The sequence below is a fragment of the Hyperolius riggenbachi genome, chromosome 9 (assembly GCF_040937935.1).
Source record: "Hyperolius riggenbachi isolate aHypRig1 chromosome 9, aHypRig1.pri, whole genome shotgun sequence".
Taxonomy (NCBI): domain Eukaryota; kingdom Metazoa; phylum Chordata; class Amphibia; order Anura; family Hyperoliidae; genus Hyperolius; species Hyperolius riggenbachi.
Genome location: NC_090654.1, coordinates 100,308,380 through 100,330,318, shown reverse-complemented (window position 1 = coordinate 100,330,318; position 21,939 = coordinate 100,308,380). Strand labels below are relative to the sequence as shown.

At 43.2% G+C, this 21,939-nt stretch overlaps 1 protein-coding gene across 3 annotated transcripts in view; it reads right to left on the bottom strand.

The window, feature by feature from the left end:
• Positions 1-4,191: 4,191 nt before the first annotated feature.
• The window catches only part of CTXND2 (cortexin domain containing 2), a 102,400-nt gene continuing 84,652 nt past the window's right edge, over positions 4,192-21,939 (bottom strand). For 2 of the 3 annotated variants that reach the window (XM_068253268.1, XM_068253269.1), the window contains exon 2: positions 4,192-6,040. In XM_068253268.1, coding sequence (XP_068109369.1) covers positions 5,830-5,994 — 165 coding nt within the window. In that variant the 5' untranslated portion in view covers positions 5,995-6,040 and the 3' untranslated portion in view covers positions 4,192-5,829. Of the gene's footprint in view, positions 6,041-17,590; positions 17,652-21,939 lie in introns of those variants that run through there. The other variant, XM_068253267.1, reaches the window with a different exon arrangement.

The window sequence follows — 21,939 nt, the reverse complement described above, 5'->3', positions numbered from 1 at the left end:
CACAAGAGGTAAAAGGGGGCATAATCCACAAGATGCCCGTTCACCATGGATACATCAGGTTTAGTATATATTTTTCCCCCTGGTTCTTGTCCTCTAAACCTAGGGGCGTCTTATGGTCAGGAGCATCTTATAATCCGAAAAATATGGTACATGTTGTACATGCGTTGTTGAACTGAAGGGTCCATGTCACAGGGACCCTCAATGTGAGTAAGAAACATTCCTCAATTGTTTTAAAGATTATTTATTGATTAAAATTAATTAAATTAGGAAACAACCATTTGATATCATATTTTGCTTGATGTTGTGATGGTCACCAGTATGTCTGTTTGAGCACTTGGTGACTGCAGGATTGTGCTGATCTAGTCATTGTCACTCAATGAAGCTGGCACTGCAAGCGCTGAGGTCTTTTTCTGCAGTGGTTACTTTGCTACTATATATTTTTATCTGTTGAGTCAGTGGACAGAGAATATTTTATTTTTTATATGTGTAATTTCTGAGTGGAAAGTGGCAGTGGGAGGGGAAAACCACCCAAGAGAACACTAGGCGGGTCCAGATTCTCTCATGGCAAGCATGGCCCCAATGACTTGGTAATATGCACAATATTTTAACAATTACTACAACATGCATTAAAAACCATAGAGTGCCCCCTACATAAGTGGAGGGGTACTGCATCTTTAAAAAAAAAAAAAAAAAAGGAAAGAAAATACAATTCTTAAAAATATCTGAGATTTTTATAATACCACTTGCATGGTGTGAGTCTCTTGGAAGCACTAAATCATTTCTAAATGGCAGTTCTGCTATTATAGTGCAGTTACCACTTGAGTCTTCATCAGACTCTTTATGAAGAAGGAGCATGAACCAGCAATTGATTGTAGTATGTGAATCCGGGTTATTGTGCTCTGGAGGTTTTGCACTGTTGTTCTCATTTGATGAAATGGACCAACTGTGATAGCAATACTGTTTGGATGGCCACTTATCCTGGTGAGACATAATTTTTCATTGACTGATGTGGACTACAGTAATCGTGTGCTTTAAATGTATTGTGCCATGGAAAGGCAGTGCGAGGTCTTTTCTTCTGGCACTGCTGCAGTGGTCGGCAGTGTTCTTTGTACTGGTGTGTGCTCCTGACATTGACTGTTGGAAGACATTTGAATTATAAAGTCCTTCTGGTTTTCAGAGTTCAGAGCATGGAACAGGAGTCTCCTCCAGATGTTGTATGGAAGATGTTGTCCTGAAGCTTGAATTCATATGGTAATGAGTTTTTTGAGATGTGGGCACTGTTATATAAAAATATGGCTTAATTTAATCAGAACAAGGCAAAGCATAACAAGAATCTTTATGGAGAAAGTTTTAAAGTGACCTCGTAGTAAGTCCATGCATATGAATCCACTGTTACACCCCAAAACAGAAGTGTTTAATGAATGTTGTTTATTACCCTGATTACCTCTTTTTTCCCATTATAAAGCCATTTGGAAAATGAGTGAAATTAGCTTTTGGTGCACCCTCCCCCACCTTTCCTCCGTATTTTGTTTAGTTTGTTGGTAAAGCCAACATAACTTCTTTTTTTTTGTTTTTTAGGCTTCTCAAGGTTATTATTTTTTCCCTATTGATGGGGTGACATTTTCTATTCTGCATAACTTGCAGAAACGAAGATCAGCTGCTCTGCTGCTCGTAATGCAGATCCAGCAGCTGCCAGCTCAATCCTGCCACCCTCACCCTCAGTGATCTTGGCTGCTGCATACTTACTTTGCTAGTTACGAGCAGAGGCAGAGTGTGTGACGTGCAAAACATTTCTACTCCTATTGGTTAGTTGCAGAAGGCAGAAATACCTCTACTCTGACTCTCTGCGCATGACTTAAGAGATAGGCTGTAGATAATTTTAGAAAAGCAGACAGAGACAAGGGGAGTCTAAATAGTGCAATATTGTTACTTAACTAGTGTATGTAGATGTTAAGGGATACTCACAAAATGACGTTGTGAGTGGCATGTGGAGAAAATCTGTCGCCACTTGGATACACTAAGTTCTCTCTGGGTCAGGCTCTTTTAGAAAATTAGTTGGGGTTATTAGCTTGGTTAACCAAGCTGGAGCTCTACAGTAACTCTACTGGCGAGGAGGTGTAAAATGCAAAAGGGGTAAGAGGCACCCAGGGGTAGATAAAAATTTTAAAAAGCTATGTAAAACTAAAAGATAGGAGGTAGTTTACCTCAAGGATCACATCAGCTTGGCTGAAAAAACTTTAATAACAGTATGGTAATAACATGTTTCGTGAGACTGGATGCTCGCATCTTTAGACTAATATTCTGTGCCTATCGCCCTCTGAGGCAGTCAAAGGCTTTTGATTGTGATAGGCATGAAATTATGTGTTGCAGAAGCTGGGATCCAATCATAGTGTTATTAAAAGTTTTTGCAGATAATCTGATTATGTCATCCTTGAGGTATGGCACCTCCAATTTATCATTTTTGATTTTTCTTTTTAAAATAATTAATCTACCACTGGGCGCCTCTTTCCCCCTTTGCATCTACACTGAGCAGGCAGCTGCACTAGAATCCATGGCTTGTGGGTTTACTATGCAGAAGGGAGGCTGACACAATACTAGTGGTACCTCTTCAAAAAAGAATATTGTGATGCCCTGAGCAGCCGCTCAGGGTAAAGACCAGCCCTGATGGTGAACAGTGCTTTTGTAAAAGCAGGCCTTTGTTATAATACAGTTTCACCACAATTGTGATTTTTCTTTTAAAATAAATGAAAATATGCTTTGGGTAAGAAGCAGCATCTGGGTTTTCATGAATAGTTCTGTTTCATAATATAACTATGGATTCATATGCATGGACTCAGTACACGTTCACTTTGTGAGGTTTCATGATCTGCAGCCTTACACACTTTCCTGCAGCACTCACTCTCCCTAAGGGCTCCAGCAAGCACAAGTGGACCCCTGGTTTTTCAAATTTCCAGACAGGAGGAGCAGTTACACCATTGCTTCTGTCAGCATTGCTTTAGTACCAGTGCATATATTATGGCATTGTCACTGGGGACAGAAGGTATAGCAAGCAGATCATACAGCTTCATACTTAATCAGTTTATGAGGAGTTCCACAGAAATTACAGGTTAGTTATACCATATCACTATTATTGTTTGCATTTAGTTTAGACAATAGCAAAAGATAAACTGTAAAGTCCCATTATAACTCTTGGGAGAAACGTAGGCTTGGCTTGTTAGGCGCCCTTACAAAGCAGAACATATAGATCAGGCATGGGCAAACTTGGCCCTCCAGCTGTTAAGGAACTACAAGTCCCACAATGCATTGCAGGAGTCTGACAGCCACAGTCATGACTCATAAAGGCAAATGCTTTGTGGGACTTGTAGTTCTGTAACAGCTGGAGGGCAAAGTTTGCCCATGCCTGATATAGATGCAGCATGTATTCTCTATCTGAGAGAGCCTATTTGGTGGGCTTCATAGCGGCACTCTAGGAGATGGGAACATATGAGGCACAAGTGTAAAGCAAGTCCTCTTTTGCAAACAGCAAGCATGGCTGTCCCAACTTTGGCATTTAACTCTGGGCTGAGGTTTTGGTTTTCCGGGTTGGAGAACGCTGGATAACAAAGGCGATCCTCAAGACTTGATTACTGAATGGATGAGTGGATGGTATCCACACACCAGCAACAAGAAACAATTTTCATCAAAGCCTTGATAAGATTCAGTATGACCCAGGCAATGTTTACAGCCATTATTTTAGCCTACATCAGCAGGATCAGTTTTTCAACATTCTCCAAACTCTCCAGCCTAGAGAACCTTAGGAAGACGGAACGCTTTATCTCTATCAGAAGGAAGCTTCACTGTGTACTTAGAGCCTGCTCTACCTACACATCCCACCCCTGAGCATCTTTGATTAAGACCATGCGAGCGATGCTTCTGCTCTGGTCATGTGTAGCAATTGTTATAATCCTTTTAACTTTCTGCAGAAATTTTAAATAAGGCTTGGTAACCACGCATTAGGTTAGAGTACCTCCAGGCATATAAACACTTTGCTTGAGGACAAAGCATTAGTTTCTCCATGGCAGTGGACAAACACCTGTAGTTAGCCTGCTGTAGGACTACATATGCTCACTGGAACATTTGCCATTGCAGGTAAATCTCATAGGAGATGTAGATCTATCTTATATCTCTACTCAAGGACATAATTGTTGCTTCATCTCTTAAACTTCCTACTGACAATATTTTTTTTTAGGGGTATAAACAGATAAAATGGTTTCTTTAACCCAGTTACTTTTGCTTCTCGAAAATAAGGTTCTGTAGAGGTCCTCGCAGTGCACAAATCTAGGAGACTCTAGATACATAGATGCTTACCAATCACTTGTAAATTGAAACATCCTTTCCTCAGATAAGAGAAGGATGCTTATCTATAAGCAGAGCTGGATCATCCACAGGCCTGGAGATAAACTAGGTGTCTGGTTAATGCTAGCTCCCACCAAATCTTACCAAAAAAGCCAGATGGCCATCAAAGTTGGGCCCAAAATAGTTACTTTCCTAGGGCCCCATTTCACCTTAATCTGCCTCTGTCTAGACATCTCTCATGGGAAAGAAAGATGGTTCTTCTGTAAGACTGCTTGTTAATATCCAGCAGCCTACATTCTCTGTCCAGTGTGAAACCACCGCATCTAGTCCTGCCGAGCCATTCTTTGGTCAGGAAGAGTGTTAAGTTAAAATATTAACACACAATGTGCACTTCAGAAACCCAAATAAAAAGAAATGTGAAAAAATAAACAAACTAAATACAAAATTATTTCTTAAAGTGCACCTGTGAACTCAGAGGACTCAATGTGCTTCAGTGGAGTAACATTGAGAGGCACTATTCTTATTTTAAGTTATGAAGGATTTTCTGTCTTTAAAAGGCTGATCGTTCTCTTCATGTAGTTTGATTCTCTTCATGTACTCATATTACAATAGCAGCTGTAGGATGTTAGGCTAGGAGGAAAACTTAATAGCCCAGTGATGTGAGAAAACGAGAGGAAATGACTAATGCTAAAAACACCTGATAGCTAAAACGTGACTTTTTCTCCTGGATTTTATAAGAAGTGGATTTTATAGAACAGTAATAACAATTTGATCTCTCACACTATATACTGGTACTCACATTCTAACCTAATAATGCTGCTGTAATAAAAGGACAAGATAAAGCAACACAGGAGTACGGTAAGCCTTAAATATAGGCTCTCCAAGGCACACTAAAATCTTATTGGAAGACAAGCACAGCATCTGCTTACCCTAATTTACTCCTAAACAGCTTTATTTTGAACTAGATTACTGATATGCTTTGATATTGAGGCTGCAACCTGAGCAGTTGGGCTCTAGATATGAAGTGCCTAATTCCCCCCTACAGAAAATACCTTGATTATATTCCTTATGTTCTAAACCTAGTAAATCCTACCAGTTATTGGAAGGAGTTAAACCATTCCCGCTTAGGAAAATCTGTATTGGATTCTCATATCGAGGGCAGCAGGCTGTACTCTGGCCTTGAACACTAAATTAACAGTCTGACAGAAAGCGTGATTCGCTTAAAGATGGATGAACGCAAGAATGAATGAGCATTGAAAAAGCAGCACATTTAGCTAATGAAATTAGAGAAAGTAATGGTGTGTCAAGTGAGTGCTGAAGTTGCAGCTTTGTCGCTGAGAATCCTTTGCTGATCTTCCCAAGTGAAGGCAGTGATCTGGGGAGAAGTTTCAAAGTTTTGCTTGGCTGGAGGAAGGTTAGAAAACATACAGGTATGTGTTGCTCCTCATTTGTTTGGGGATTAGAAGGCGTAAGGCCCCCACCAAGCTCTGCTCTTTATTGGTCTTCCCACATTGAGTTTGGGATGTCTTTATAGGGATCCATGATTAGCCGGGCACAACGTACTATCATCATGGCCAGGAAGACACAAAGGAGCAGGAAACAAGCAATAGCAAATCCTTTATCCACATCCACGAGGGGTAGTAAGGTGGGGTCATCCATCTTGACGTCCTTTGTTTTGTCTTCATCTGTATCAGGGAGCAAAGACCTAAAATAGATAGAACATTTTTATATTATAAAATAGACAACTACCAGCTCGGGCAATGTGTATCCTCTCTAGATCTATTAGAGATTGCCCAGCAAGCTCATGGTCAACCAGAACACCTAGGAGTGTGTAAGGGGCTGAAAGAGACCAAAAAGCCTCCTTACTAAAATGCCATGCAAAACAGAAGTTTGCCTGTTTGCCTTCTTAAAACAGAACGTATACTCAAGGTCTGTATAATGGTGCCCATACATGGTACAATAAAAATGTTAGTTTTTCCCATTTATTGGACCAAAACAATTGAATCGATCAAGAAAAACGAATGATTATCCTGTTCTTTCAATACAAATCTAATCGGACATGTTGGAAGAATCTTTATATTTGATCTAACGGATAAATCAAACTAAATTATCAAATCGGAAAGAAAATGAAACAATTGTACCATGTGTGGGCACCATAAGACTTATCACCTACTAGGATTAAGGTGGCCATACACTGGCAGATGGATTGAAATCAGATCTATTCCTGGCACAAACTGCAAATAGATAATAGATTTCACCATGAAATCTATCAATCTATTGAACCACCACAACCTCCTCCATGCAGGGCTGACTAGGGCTTCCCCTGGTTTCCCCCTCATGTATGCTCAGCCCAGGTCCCCTGAAGAGTGCCAGCAGCAGAGTGCTCTCACCTATTTGCTGGCATGCTCCTCCTGTGTTGTGTCCCTATCCCTGCTGGCTGCTTGTTCATTGTGACATGTATATAGTCACATAACGTTCATAGCAGCAGGTCACAGGGAACAGGCACACTGACAGGGATGGAGACAGGCACTGGCAGACAGGTAAGTATGTGTTTCACTACCAACCTTCTGCAAGGGCCTGGGGAGCACCATTTTAGATAGGGGAGGCCTGGGAGAGGGTGTCCGTTGATCGGCCATGAATCTAGCACCACTACCAATGTGCAACTGGCTCCTCCACTTTAGAGTGAGAGCCTTCTGTCCAGAGTGATCCACAGTTTGTATCGTATTACATTTAGGAGGCCATGTTAAGGCATTGATCTCCAGCAGATTCGATCATAGTGATTGTATCTGCTGAGAAAAATCTAAGTGCATTGGCACCTTTAGTTTTCAAAATCTCTAGTGGAATATATGTATACTGCACATTGTTATGTGACCTTTTTGGACCTCCTATGAAGAAAGGGCCTGGAGGGCCTAGAGTAGTATTGCTTAGCACCTCAGGAAACACCCATCTCAACCATCATGTTACCAGTGAACATTATATACATGTATGGAAGGACAAGAGATATTGAAGAGTCAAGATATTCCTTATGTGTGAGTCTGATTTTAACAACTGTCCCTTAATTTTATTCACTCAAAGCTTCAATGCCCAATAGGTTTTGTGGATTCCCAGCCAGCCAGTTAGTGAGGGGTGGTGTGTCCACATTGTAGTGATTTCATCAAAAAATAACGTGAAACGGGAGTACCTGGTGGTCATCCCACCTCATAAGTCACTGAAAATAACCTGGTACATCTTATAGTAACAGCAATTGTATTATTCCATATCATTAAATGTTTACAGCACTATTCATGCTCTTCAATCCAGATTAGTCATTCCATAAATTGTGATCTGGGAACCCAAATTTTAACAGAAAAAACTACTGTGAAGGAACACGTCGGTGTCAGATCAACAAAATCCTTTTCATAACATATACAAATAAGGTAAGAATAAGGTTGAGTGGCACAATCAGAAGCAGCGTGGAGGACACAGAGAGAAATCAGAGAGAGGAAACTGTGTATAATGAACTAAGCGTGCTGAAATACAGTACCCTACAATGTGTGGTTCTGAGTTGAACCACATGCGGTAGGGTATTTCAGCATGCTTAGTCCATTATACACTATGCTTCATTTCCAGCTTTGGGCTCACTTTGTTTTGTTATGCAAGGGAATCCCAACGAGATCCTCTGTTCCTCTTGTCTTGATCTAAGACTTCATTCTCCCAGCGCTAGGTGCTGCTGACAGTCCACTTTTGTAAGCACTGACATGTGGGACTAGAGGAAAAGGCAAGCTTAAAGTACACCTGACTGGATGCCAAACTACCTTAGGTAATCACAGAGGTATGTTCATGCTGGATACACTTGTCTGTGGGTTGTCCTGTTACTTTCCTTTTCCCCCAGGTCCAAGTAACCACTTCTTGAAAAAGCAGACATTTGCTAAAGTAACATTTTTAGATAGAAAGAGGCAGGCTTGTTGGTATGTTCCCTCCTATCCCTGCCTCATTCCGTGCCTTTAAGGGGAGTGAATGGGGTGGGGAAGAGGAGGAAATAGGTGGGTGATAGAAGGGAACATTGTAGCAAGCTGCCTCTTCCAGTCTGAAAATGTGACTTCTGAGAAAAGTATATCTTAAACCTCTGGTAGGGTCTTCCCTTCCCTAATGTATCCCACCTGATAATGCACCCTCTTCTTTGGGCATTTTTCCCATAGCCCGCCTTGGACTTAAATTGCTGAATCTCTGTATCCAGCTCCCTAATCGCATGATCATGTATCCTGTTCCCAGTTTGCCTTGTATAACCTTGTGCTATATTATGTCTGCTATCCCGTTACCTTTGCATGAATCCCTATTTATTGTCCAGCGCTGCATAATATATTACAAAAAATAATAGTAATTATGGGGACTGGCGGAAACTAGAAGAGGAATGGACAACGCACAAAGGGATGTTGATGCAGCATGAGCATTTATCTGTGCTTATCTTGGGTAGGTTTGCCTCTGGTCATGTGTGCTTTAACCAGTTTACCAGTAAGGGCCCGTTTCCACTTCGGCGATTTCGCAGAGTTTCCCCACACATGATTCGCACGGGGATACTCTGCCATAGGGGATGACGGGGCCGCGGCCGAATCGCTTGCAGGAGCGATTCAGCCGGAACCCCCCGCAGAATTCGCTGCGGAGGCTGCGAATCCCATAGCCGTGCATGCCACGGCTCATAGGATTTGCCTGTGATCCCGCCCACCCGCTCAGTGCCGGCGTGCGTCTATGAGACGCACGCTGCACTAGTGGAAACGAGCCCTAAGGGATTTTTCCCCTTACAGACCAAAGCAAATTTTACATTTCAGCACTCCGCCTATTCATTCGCCAATAACTTATCATCACTACTTATCACACCTATATAATTTTTTTCGCCATCAATTAGGATTTCTTTGGGTGCTACTTTTTTGAAAGAATTATTTTATTTTATATGCATTTTAATGGGAATAAAACGAAAAAAAATCTAAATATTATTTATTCCTCAGTTTTCAGCCATTAAAGTTTTAAAATAAATCCTGCAATTGTAGATAAAACACACACATTTTATTTATCCATTTGTCCCGTTTTTTTGCTTTTTCATTGTACCCTGTCAATAATTACAAGCCCTTATTTATAAAAATAACAGTACTATACCCCTTATGGCATACATATTTAAAAAGCTGAGTGTCACGATTTTGCGAACGCCATTGCGGCAAGCGCATGTAAATTGCGCACAAAATCGGTTCTGGAGTACCCCTTTAAATTCATTAGCCTGCTGTTAGAAAATGAGTGTTTTCCCATCTCACAACCCCTGCACTGGGGGAATGTGAGTGCTTGTTTACACTTTCTGAAGATCCCCAATAAAACCCTAAAACCAGAGCCATTCACATAGCACACAAATCTTCTTCAAATGCAATACTAGCTAGGCCTGGACAAACAGGCCGGGTGGTAAACTCATTAGGACCCATTCACATTCCTGCATCTAGCCTGAGGGGAGTTAGAGGGTTAGAGAGAATGACTTTTAATTCACCTGGATATGAAGGAATAAGTCATCCAGACATTTTACTAAATTAATCAGTTTTCTGTCGAGGCTAGCCATTACAAAATTAGCAGACCATAATTAGTAATGATTTGTGTGTGGTAGAACCAATCAGAACGTTCCTACCATTATCCAAAAACAAGCAACAGTGTGATTTGCCTCGGGATACCCCAAGATGCACATGTTTGGTATCTGTGTGACACAGAGAACGCTAGAAGCGCGCCCGTGTCACTCGCTGCAGGTTTTGGTAGGCTGTTGCCGAGCTATGATCATCCCAGTTATTTCCTATTCTTTCTGCTTGTCATGACAAAGGGTGGGAGAAGGTATACAACACCCATCTCCTTTTACAACTCCGCCCTCTGGCAGAGGAAGAGTTAAAACCAACAATGCTGGACAGAGAGGAAAGTCTTTTGCCCAGCCATCCTGTACCATCATGGATTTGGGCTGGATGATAAAAGGATTAATACCTATTCCGCAGAACTTTCCAGAATTGGAGTACATATCTTCTGTGGGAGTTACTGCAAAGGACACGGTAACTTGACAAACTGCTCAGACTGTAATCAGCTATTATTTTCATATTGAACCCTTATTATTTCTGTATCCTGTACCCTTATTATTTCTGTATCCATTTGTTTCTATTGCTATATTTTGTTCTGCATTATTTCTTTAAATAAACGATAAACGATTTAAAAATCATTTGTCTAAGTGCTGTTCTGAAACAAATCTCCGCCAAAAGAATTCACATCTTCAGAGAGACATGTTACCATAACTGTGTGATATGAAATATTGTTAGTTTTGCTATCTCTAGAAAGGTTGTTAAATTAACCCTTTTTCCTACAGGATTTAGCTAGAGTTAGAATTAGCGCATTCGCACGCTTTTATTGCGGATTGGTGGCAGCGACCTGGCCTCTATATGAGAGCACAGATTGTATCGATTGTATATACAATCGAAATTGGACTGTGTGTGGACTCACCAACCAATCCAAAAGGTTATTTTGCCTGCAGTTCTGACTGCCTTCAGGATAGTCTCAGGGTCTGAGGCTCTATGGTAAACTGCAGCAAAGGGAACAGGAATTGGTGGGTGACTGCGCATACGTCACATTGCCGGCAGCGGTGCGACCAAGCTTTGGCGTCACTCTGTTCACCATATTACAAACTATCGGATGTGTCTATTCCCCGAATGGTAACTGTGTCAGATTAGATTGGCGCGCGTTGTCGCATTATTACCTGACGACCCAGCAACCGCTATTTTAATGTCAACTTGCTCACAGTCTTACAGGCTATTGGAGGCGATTAATCCCTGATGGCACTGGAGTAAGTTAGACGAGATTGCGGGGCTGTTCGTCACACTGAGTCCCTAACGTAGCAATTTATTTTATGTGCAATTCATGAATCCTATGCAAATCATGAGACACAACATGGGCAATATACGAGACCTGCAACAGAGCGGAAATGTCATTATGTAGGAAAAAACTGAAAAATCTGAAACCCGGAATAAGTGAAAAATAAGGGTTTAATAAGGGTACAAGGATAACATACACAAGGATTGTGACCGGCAATGTGCTTTAACACTAATGCACAGCAGCAAACACAGAAAGCAATAATGATCAGGTATAACATAGAACAATATAGTTGCAGACGGTGGCGTATCTATAGGGGGGCAGCTATGTCTAGTGCCATGGGTGCCACAGCACCCATGGGCGCCATGCCAGCACCCCCCTCTCCCTGTGCTGCGCGCCGCTAAAATGTATTGATCTGCCGCTCAAAAACCGTTTCCCTCTTCTCTCTGTGCTGCGTGCTGCTAAAAAATGCATGTATTGAGCCTCTCCCCCTCCTTCTCCACCTCTCCCCCTTCTTCTCCTCTGTGCTGCTGCCGCCGCTAAAGCACGAACAGACCTGGAATCGGCGGTGACCAGGAGACAGAACAGGAGATCGGCACATAGTAGCCACGTGGTGAACTTCAAATGCAGGAAGTGACAATCATTTATAAAATAAATGATTAAAAACTGTTTGTCTAAGTGCTTATTCTGAAAGCTCCGCAAAAGTTTCCACGTCTCCTAAGGGAAACATTACCATAACCGTTTTATCGTATGGTGTGTGTTGGATTGTTAATTTATTAATATGCACACCCTAGCAATTTTCTCTGAGTTTCCAATCATTTTTATCATAATTGGGGAAACAATTGAACATAGATGTGTGGTACATTGGTCATATTTTTGAAATGTTACAATCAGTCAGAAAAATTGATTGCAATTCTTAAATTGAACAGATATTTAAAAAATTGTATGGTGTGTGGCCACCTTAAGGATAGCTAGATAACAGACATTTGCTTTGCAGGTGACCCATTCCAACTACCATTACCTAACAAAAGTCCTTACTATTATTACTATTCATTTATACAGGACATTTTTAACAGCACTTCACAAACTACCGGTACTTCAAACAATTCATGTCCATAACTGTCCAACAGTGGAGCTCGCAATCTGCTTCCTGCTACAGCCATAGGCCAACATACAGGGGCGTAGCAATAGGGGGTGCAGAGGTAGTGACCGCATCAGGGCCCTTGGGCCAGAGGGGCCCCGAGTGGCCCTCCCTCAACTGCAGTATTAGCTCTCTATTGGTCCTGTGCTCATAATAATCACTTCTATAGATACTTTGAACAGTAGTAATCATTAACAAGCTGCTCCCCATCCCCTTCTTGCACCTCTGACACTGTAGTTGCCATTGGCAGGTTTTGGTGCGCCGTATCAATTGTTATGTATAGAGTGCTTGGGGGGCCCCATTGTAAAACTTGCATCGGGGCCCACAGCTCCTTAGCTACGCCACTGCCAACATCCGTACCATAGTCTGCAGGGTCCTCGAGGGCCATATCTATGCCAGTGTTTTCATGATGGACTGAGAAATGGAGAAATGTGTTCCACTTGATCAACTACACCTTATCTGATTCAGTCCCATTAATTAATTTAAGCTTTGTCAAAAATTAGTGTGAGGACCTCAGTCTTTGAGAACTGGTGTTTGACATCCATGGTCTAAAGCCACATAGACATATGGGTACTGTCACTCGTAGGGGTCAGGACTCCATCCCTTGGTCAGCAGTTCGAGGGTTGAGTGCTATACATACCCATTGCTAGCCTATAGGGTAGCTACCAGGAGCGTAACTAGATATCACTGGGCCCCCCTGCAAAACCTTGAATGGGGCCCCCTCTGGCTAGTGCACACTTGAATGTGTTTTCCTCATGCAGATGAAGACTGACAGCAGTGAAGCACTACATGTATTTTCTCTATCAATGACATTCTCTTCTGTGATAAAATGTGCATGTTTTCACACATAGTGTGCAGAAAAAGCATACAGAAAACAGACAGAGGAGTGTGCTCCCAGCCTCAGCTTATTACACTCACTCTGTCCACCTCTGACGGAGCATAACTGGCTCTGCAGACTTCTCCAGCATCACTACAGTACAGAGCCCTTGGGGAGGGGTAGAGGTTGGTGGCTGGGTGCTGTACACAAGAGCCTGCTGCACACAGAATAGGGACGATCTACCAAACTTTGTATGATTCATTATCAGTGGCTGAGCAGAAGCAGTCATTCAAACAATTGTGCAAAGATCAGAAACCCTTTTCTCTATGTGCCCTTAGTTGTCAGTCTCTCAGGACAGGGCAAAAAAACTTCTCCCCATGGGGCCCCCTGCTGCTTCTGGGCCCCCCGCAGCTGCATCCTTTGCAGGGTCTATTGTTACGCCCCATGCTAGCTAGGCACCTCTTACTATGGGGAAGGTAGAAAGGACAATGCACAAGGCACAGTGGATCAGTTTCCAGAAGGCTGATGAGGAGGAGAACAATGTGCTTGGGGGTTGGTCGGGGCGACGGTTTAGCTAAAGGTCCGGCAAGTGATTTCAGGGGTCTACTGCTTACTCACTAAGTTTTCAGCTCCAATGTTCCTTAATCATTACTGCTGCACGGACGTAAGTCTCAAGTCCACAGCTGCTGCAGCTACAGCCGCAGAGATGCAAGACTCATGTCCGTGCATATTGCTGCGCTGCGTGCATGATCGTGTGGGCGGAGGCCCGCGATTGCAATGGTTCTGGCGACAGGGGAATTGGTGGCATCGAACTGAAGTCCCTTGAGCCAATCCGTGCTTGTCCGGTGAGAATGATCACGTTTTGGTCAAAAACAGTGATCATTCTCAAATGGTTCCTGCAGCCGATTGTTAGATTAATGAATGGAAACTTTGTTACCATTCAGTCACCTTCCTTCTAGGCCCTCGTGATCGCCGGCATCAATGAGATACTTGCGTCACTTCCGAAGTAACACAGCCATGCGTTACTTCCTATTAAGCGTAATTACTGTATGCTAATAGAAAATGAATGAAATCTTGTGGCCAAATAGTAAAATTACACCTATATACATTAGGTAATAACATTTTTTTTTAATATGTATGTTAAGAGGGTATATTATTATTATTGTGCTTGCAATTAGTGATGGATGTAAAACTGAAAACATGCACCTTTATTTTCAAATAAAATATTGGTGCTATACATTGTGATAGGGATATAATTTAAACGTTGCAATAACCGGGACAAATGGGCAAATAAAATATGTGGCTTTTATCCAGTTTTACGTTTTATTTTAAAACTATAATGACTGAAAACTGAGAAATAATGCATTTTTTCCATTTGTTTCTTATTATTCCCATTAAAATGCATTTGTTCAACAACTGTCCAGGAGCACCACCATAGGATCCAATAGATAATTTTGGTGTGCCAAGGTCCTCACCCCAGTACCTGGGGGTCACAACGATAAATCCACAGGAAGGACCGGCACCACATGGAGTACTTATAGCTATTTAAAGTTTTATTGCTGCAAGCATGATAGAAACAACAGACCGCTGTTTTGGCCTCCTCTGGCCTGTATCAAGTTGCCAAGTGATCACGAAACAGCGGTCTGTTATTGCTATCATGCTTGCATCAATAAAACTTTAAAGAGCTATAAGTACTTTGTGTGGTGCCAGTCCTTCCTGTGGATTAAAATGCATTTAGAATAAAATAATTCTTAGCATAATGTACCACCTAAAGAAAGCCTAATTGGTGGAGGAAAAAACAAGGTATAGATCAGTTTGTTGTGATAAGTAGTGATAACGCTATTGGATAATGAAAGGGAGAAGCGCTGAAATGTGAAAATTACACTCTGGCTACAATCTGGCCCTCAGAGCCATTATATTTTGCCCCCAAGTGATTTCCCCACTTTCCATTATGTTTGGCCCACTCTACACCAACAGGGACGCTGGGTAGTGTAATGGTTAAGGGCTCTGCCTCTGACACAGGAGACCTGGGTTCGAATCTCGGCTCTGCCTGTGTTCAGTAAGCTAGTGCCTATGCAGAAGGAGACCTTGGGCAAGTCTCCCTAACACTGCTACTGCCTATAGAGAGCGCGTCCTGGTGGAATTGTATAGATGAAGGAAGAGGACTACTAGACACCAGGGAACTGTATAGGGGTTGGAGGGGGGCCATAAGACACCAGGGAACTTTATACAGGAGGAAAGTGGCTAGTAGAGATTCATGTTGGCCCGTGAATAGGTCCCAGTGTTCAATTTCGGCCCACTTTGCATTTGAGTTTGACACTCCTGCTCTAGAGCCTCAAGGTGAGAGTGCTAGCCATTGTGCCCTATATTAGGCAAAAACAAACAAAATAAACGTACAGGGCAGCCAAAAGTTTGGAGTACAATACATTTTTTGCAAAGAAAATTAGCTAAAAGTTTATATGAACGTTATTATAATGAAATGTGCTTCTACTTAGTTCTACTGAGCTCTCTCCTTACAAACAGCTGTCACACGATGAAGGACTGTTCCTGCACAGATGAAAAGCCCAGATCTATTCTTATCAGGATAGGACATTATTTAGCTTGTAAACAGTAGCCATTCTTGTGATTAATGGCATGCCATGAGTACACTGTTTTGGCTCATGCTATGTGTGCAATTCATTCTCATTAAAGGGAGTGTCATACTACTTGCAGGTATGTTAGCACTGCTCTGCCTAATGTCCATCATTCTATCATTGTTCACTCATATTCAGGATTTACTGACTACCCTTAAAGCAGTAGGGTCAGCCATACTATGCCAGGGAAAAAAAAACACATACATAAGTAGATAAATACTTGACCTACTTACATAACACATGTATTATATTGTCCACGTTTTGATTTCAGTGAATGTTATATAGTTAATGACGACAATTCTGTTAGTGGTGGGGGCCATGTCTTTTGCCCGCAGTTAAGGCTAACTCGTGATGTCATTTCTGCCCTTTACTTTTTTTCTTGTCTCCTCCAATCGCTGAGTCGCCTCAGCCTTGCTTGTAAACACAAGTGATTAGGGGATTAGGTTTCAGATAAGAAGCTGGCAGGGAAATAAAGGGAAGAGGAGGAATAGATTATAGATAAAAAGAACCCCCAGCATGCAATTCTTTGGCACGACTACTAAAGGGCCAGTGTTCCTTAAGTATGTGATAACTCTAAATCATAACAGCAGAAAAAGTTTTGAATGCAGGATTAGCATCTTTATCACTTAATACACTCAGACCAGTTGCTGTTAACATTTGATTTTTATGGTGACGATACCGCTTTAAGGTACAGTGACCATATCTTTCTTAGCTCAACCTGGGACCGGGAAGGGAGGGGGGGAATTGGGGGGGTGCTAGTGCGGCGCACAAATCGTGCCGTGCCAAAAAATGGGCATGTCCATGACCAAAGTGGGAAAATGGGCGTGTCCATGACATGGTATGGGCGGAGCTAACTGTAATGTAACTGAGGCAGTGGGCCAGAGTTTCCTCCCAAAACACAGATAGGCAATTTGACCCTAAAGGTAATTAGGCAATGTTCCTCAAACACACAAGAAAGCAGTATTCCCACAATGATGTGGTGAAATGGGAGATTTGCATCAATGATGTCCGTCCATGAAATGACTATGTACTCTGTAATGTTACATAAATACATAATAATGATATGGCGAGACATTAGACTTTTGACTATGGCCGGGATTAGATGATGAGCTCTGCCAAGGACATGACTACATTCTCTGTAAAGTGCTGCCTTAGATGTCAGTGGTATATAAGTACATAATATCGTAGGACATTAGACTATGACTATGGTGGGATTAGATTGTCTGCGGAAATCTGCAGAAGCTGCTGATGCTACAGTATTAGCATACTATTTAATAATCATGGGACCCCAAAATGCCAAATGCTGCAACAATATTCCCAAAGTTTCAAATGCAGTCTCATCAAATAATAACTGCAGCAACTTTTACCTCTGACTCATGAAATGCAGCAGAAAACGATTACTCCAACTCTACGAACGGTAAATGAGGCAAACATTACCTCATGCGGCCACAGAGTCCCACGGCTGGGACACCCAGCAGCCAAAAGTGGGACATAACCTGGGACACATTGCAGCCTGGGACAGGGGACCCTGAACCTGGGACGTGTCCCAGGTAAAATGGGACGTCTTGTCAGGGTACTTAAGGTGCCCATACACTATGAAACATTTTGGACGGTTCTGCAGGGTGAGGGGGACACCTGGGGGAGTGGTGGTAATTTACTGTCTCAGGGCTCAGGGAGAGGGAAGGAGGGGTCAGGCCCCCTCCCTGCAGCTGAGTCCTAGTGTGCCTGCAGCTCCCCCTCCATCACTGTGCCCCCTCCCTCACTAATCCCCGGGCGGATACCCCTAGAAACGGGTTGCACTGAACTTACCTACTACATACTTTATTTTTCAACCTCCTTCTCCTCTCCCACATCCTTTGTCCACTGTGATTGAAGGAATACTCTGTGCTCCATTTTAAAAATGGCTTTCGGGTCAGGACTCCATTAACCTGTAATATTGCCCTCTTGAGCCATATGGTAACATTGACTGCTCATCAGCTGTCCTTTCAGTTATAACTGACAGCAACGGATATAGTGGAAATGGACTTCCGAAGAGACAAGTACGACTAGATCTAGTCGGAACTGGAAGGCATTATTTTGAGAAGAAAATGGTTCGCTTCTGAGAGGAACTGATTGGCGAGGTAAGCATGCAGTAATCATTTGCAGCTACAGGTACATCATGTATTTATTTCAAATTATTTTACTCGGTTCTGGTTCCCTTTAAAGCCTGGGTGCACTTGAGTACTGGAATGACGTATAAAGTCTCCCGAGGCTGAGTGGGGTTGCGTCACACAGAGTGATGACTGCGGTAGAGATTGGGAAATAATGACTGAAAAGAAGGCAGGAGATCTGCTAGGCCTTACAGACAATATTAATACTGTGTGTGTTTGTACAAGGCTTCAGGAACCAGAAAGCTGGCTGGAACAAAAGTGTCTGCCGCTAACAGAAACAGGCTGGCAGGACCATGAGTCTGAGCAGTCATTTGCCAGCTCTCCACATTCATTTAATGCTGCAATGTTCCTCCTCCTGACTGTTCTCCCCTACAATATAAAAATCTAGCTCTGCGGCTTCAGTCCGCCCATGGACATGATGCATTGCCTGTTAACAGTTAAGAACCTCACTTCAGTGCAATCATGTAGACGTCCCTCCAGTTTTTACAACATGACTTTCATATCTCAGCTGACTACTGAACACCTTATTGCATTACTGTATAGATAGACTTCAGCCAGATGGAACGCTTCCAATTTCCTTGGGAATCTTTGTAATGAATCACACTGAGCAAAGGCGAAGCTAATCTTCGCTGTACTCTATTTGAAAATGAGCAGTATGAAGGGGAGCTGTACCATCTCCCGTATTACAATAAGGCTCTGTGATGCTGTAAAGCAGTAGCAACACCATTCAGAAAATAAAATGTGGCAGTTATTGTATTGTGATTTGGCTATTGGGGCAGCCGAATGCACTACAATTGTCTCTCCATAGAAGGGACAGTCTATTTTTGGGACCAAGTTCTGCAGATAACGTTTGAAGTGAAAAAAACAAAAACATATAAACAAGTTTGAATTTAAATAATCATCGTGATTAATTGCCCAGTCTAATAAAACTCCAGAGTTCCTCTGTAATACTCTCTACCATTAAAAACAAACACCTTATGCTGGGTACACACGGTGCGTTCCCGCACTCGATGCCCAGCTCGATTCCCGGCCGCTCGATTATTTCCGAGCGCATTTTGATGATTGTTAGGTTGATTCTCATGCAAAGTATGCCAAATCGACCTAACGATCCATCGAAATGGGAATCGGACATGTCGAAAATAATCGAGCAGCCGGGAATTGACGGGAATCAAGCGGGGCATTGAGTGCGGGAACGCACAGTGTATACCCAGCATTACACATACAACTAAATTTATTCTGATGGTGCTTCAGTTGGTGCAATGAGAGACAATGTGGTTGCTCTTCTATAAGCTCTTCATGGAGCATAAGGTAGAATCATAAACCGTGATGTAGCTACCGACCCAACCTCAACATCAGGAAGAGGTCCAAAGCCATGGGAGGTAGTAGGCTGGAGCTCTGCCCTGCTTCTCCCTTTCTCCCAGTGTCTGTCTTGTGTTTTCTGCTGTGCACCATAACTTCATTGCAGCAGCTAATCTGAGCCCCCAATAATCTGTGGCATAGCGCACATACCATGCTGTACCCTACCATACTCTAGATTCACCTCATGCTTAAAGCCTGGAGAGGAGTAAAGGTACCCATACATCTACTGATTTTGGCGGCTGATTGACCAAGAGATAGAAAATTCTCTGATCAAATCTGATTGGAGAGAGATCTGTTGGCCGCCATAAACTGCAGGTCAATTCCCAATGTTTTATGTCCCCCCAAGTCTCCTTTTGCAGTTACACTTTATTTGTCAAGCCGTCCGCTAGTGTCCGCCATACTACCGCATTTGCGCCCCCACGTGGTTTACTTGCCTATCCCAGCGCACTGCTCCCTGTCTTCATCCCAGCTGGTCGCCTCTTCATCCATGACCAGTCATTAGGAAATAACAAGCACAGAGTTGCGGAGAAGAGGCAGCCAGCGAGGATAGGTAAGTTCAGAGAAGACAGATAGCATGGATGGAGCAGCGTGCCAGGATAGGTAAGTTGCTATTGTGACAAAAACAGAGCAGAGGCCCTGGGGGACACAGTAAATTTAAAGGGGAAGGTCTGGGGGGGGGACAGGGCCCTGGGGGATGAATATGCTGGGGGGCAGGGGAGTCCCCAGGTTAAATTTGCCCCAGGGCCCCATTGTTGCTTGAACCGGCCCTGCAGATGAATTGCAAAGTCCTTCTTTGCCATGAAAATGAACTAACACCCCCCCCCCCCCCAAAAAAAAAATTATAATCCATAATCTTCTCTTTAGCAAAGGCAGGGGCGTTCCGTACATTGAGGGCGTGGCGCTCCAGGTGACAGACAGGGAGGGGGTGTCAAAAAGGCGTCCTACAGAGGCCATGAGCAGGAGGGGTAACATTGCAAAAGGAGGGGCAGCGGGAGCAGTGTGGAGGGGGGGGTGGGGCCAGACCCGCCCCCTCATCTGGATCCTCTCCTTCCACACACTCCCCCCTCCAGATATGCGGAACGAGCAGCTGGCGGGGAATGACTCACCCATCACCTGACTCCTGTGTTCCTGAATCACCGTCACGTGCCACAAGTCTCCGCCTTCAAAGCCGCTCACTGTGCTTCTGCTAATCAGGGCTAGAGAACTATGCCATGAGGCCAAGGTGATAACTAAGTGGCTTGGGGAAAAAAACATTGAAATTTTGGGTCTACGGCCAGCAAACTTCTCAGATCCAATTGAGAACTTGTGGTCAATCCTGATGAGGAGGGTGGGCAAACAAAAACTCACAAATTCTGATTAACTCCAAGCACTGATTAACAAAGAATGGGTTGCCAACAGAAAGGATTTGGTGTAACACTGCAAATATTGACTCTGCATAAACTTGATGAAGTTGTTAATAAAAGCTTTTGAGGCCTATTTTACACATGTAATGTGTGTTTGTGGTGCAATGCCTCACCCCCGGCGCATCACTCTACAACCTAGGTTCTCAACGTGTGGTACGCGTACCCCAGGGGTACTTCTGACGGTTCCAGGGGGTACTCGGGCTTGATAACAAAATTTAGAGTTTTAGAAAATGATAAATCTTATTTAAACAGCACCAAATTAGTGTTTTAGCTAATTAAAAACAATAGTAAATGCTTGGAAATTGTTTAGAACCAATTATCATGTACTATGATTAAATATATATTTGTAAAGGGGTTCTTGTGATAATGTTTACTATGCTAGAGGGTACTTGCTGAGTACAGGGTTTTAAAGGGGGTACATACCAATAAAATGTTGAGAAACACTGCTTTACAACACACAAAACCCCAAACACATGACCCTGCGGCAGAGTGCACCAACAAGGTCATATGCATAGCCCCTGCATGTCCCTCGTCTAGTGATGTCCTCCCTGCTGGACAGGAAGTATGGGATTCCGGGGTTTCTCGATCATATTCCTGACGTTCCCGCATCCGCGCCACACTGCCAACTATTTTAAATAATACACATCGATCATTGACTTACATTACTTCTGCCACTGCTGCCTCGCCACAGAAGTCGGCAGGTAACGCGCTGTTGACTTTGAGGCGGATAAGCGGGGGATCTTGGAAAGTGTGTTAGGCCCCATTGCCTTGCATTGCCATTGCGTTACCTGTTTTACTGCAGATTTTCAATGCAAGTGTAGGGGCCTGAAACTTATGAAATGCCTGTAATACGTAATACTTAACCCCTTTGGGACCAAGGATGTTACAATTATGTCCTGTGCTGCTGAATAGACATAACTGCAATGTTTCTTGGTCCCGCTGCATGCAGCTGAATGGGGAGATTCAGCTGTCATATGACAGCTGACATCTCCCCTCACTGATCAGGAGCCATGGTGATTGGCTCCTGATCATGTGATCACTATTATCACCGACGATCGTAGCGGTCACTAGGCGGAGGCGGAAGAAAAGGATACACTCACCTCTCCTGACATTCCTCCCGAGATCGTCGCTCCCACTCCGCTCTGCCCGGCATCCAGCCTCGCACTGCCTTTAGTGTCGGGTCCTGAAACTTACAGGCTGTGTGAGGCTGGATGCCGGGCAGAGCGGAGGCGGAGCAACGATCCCC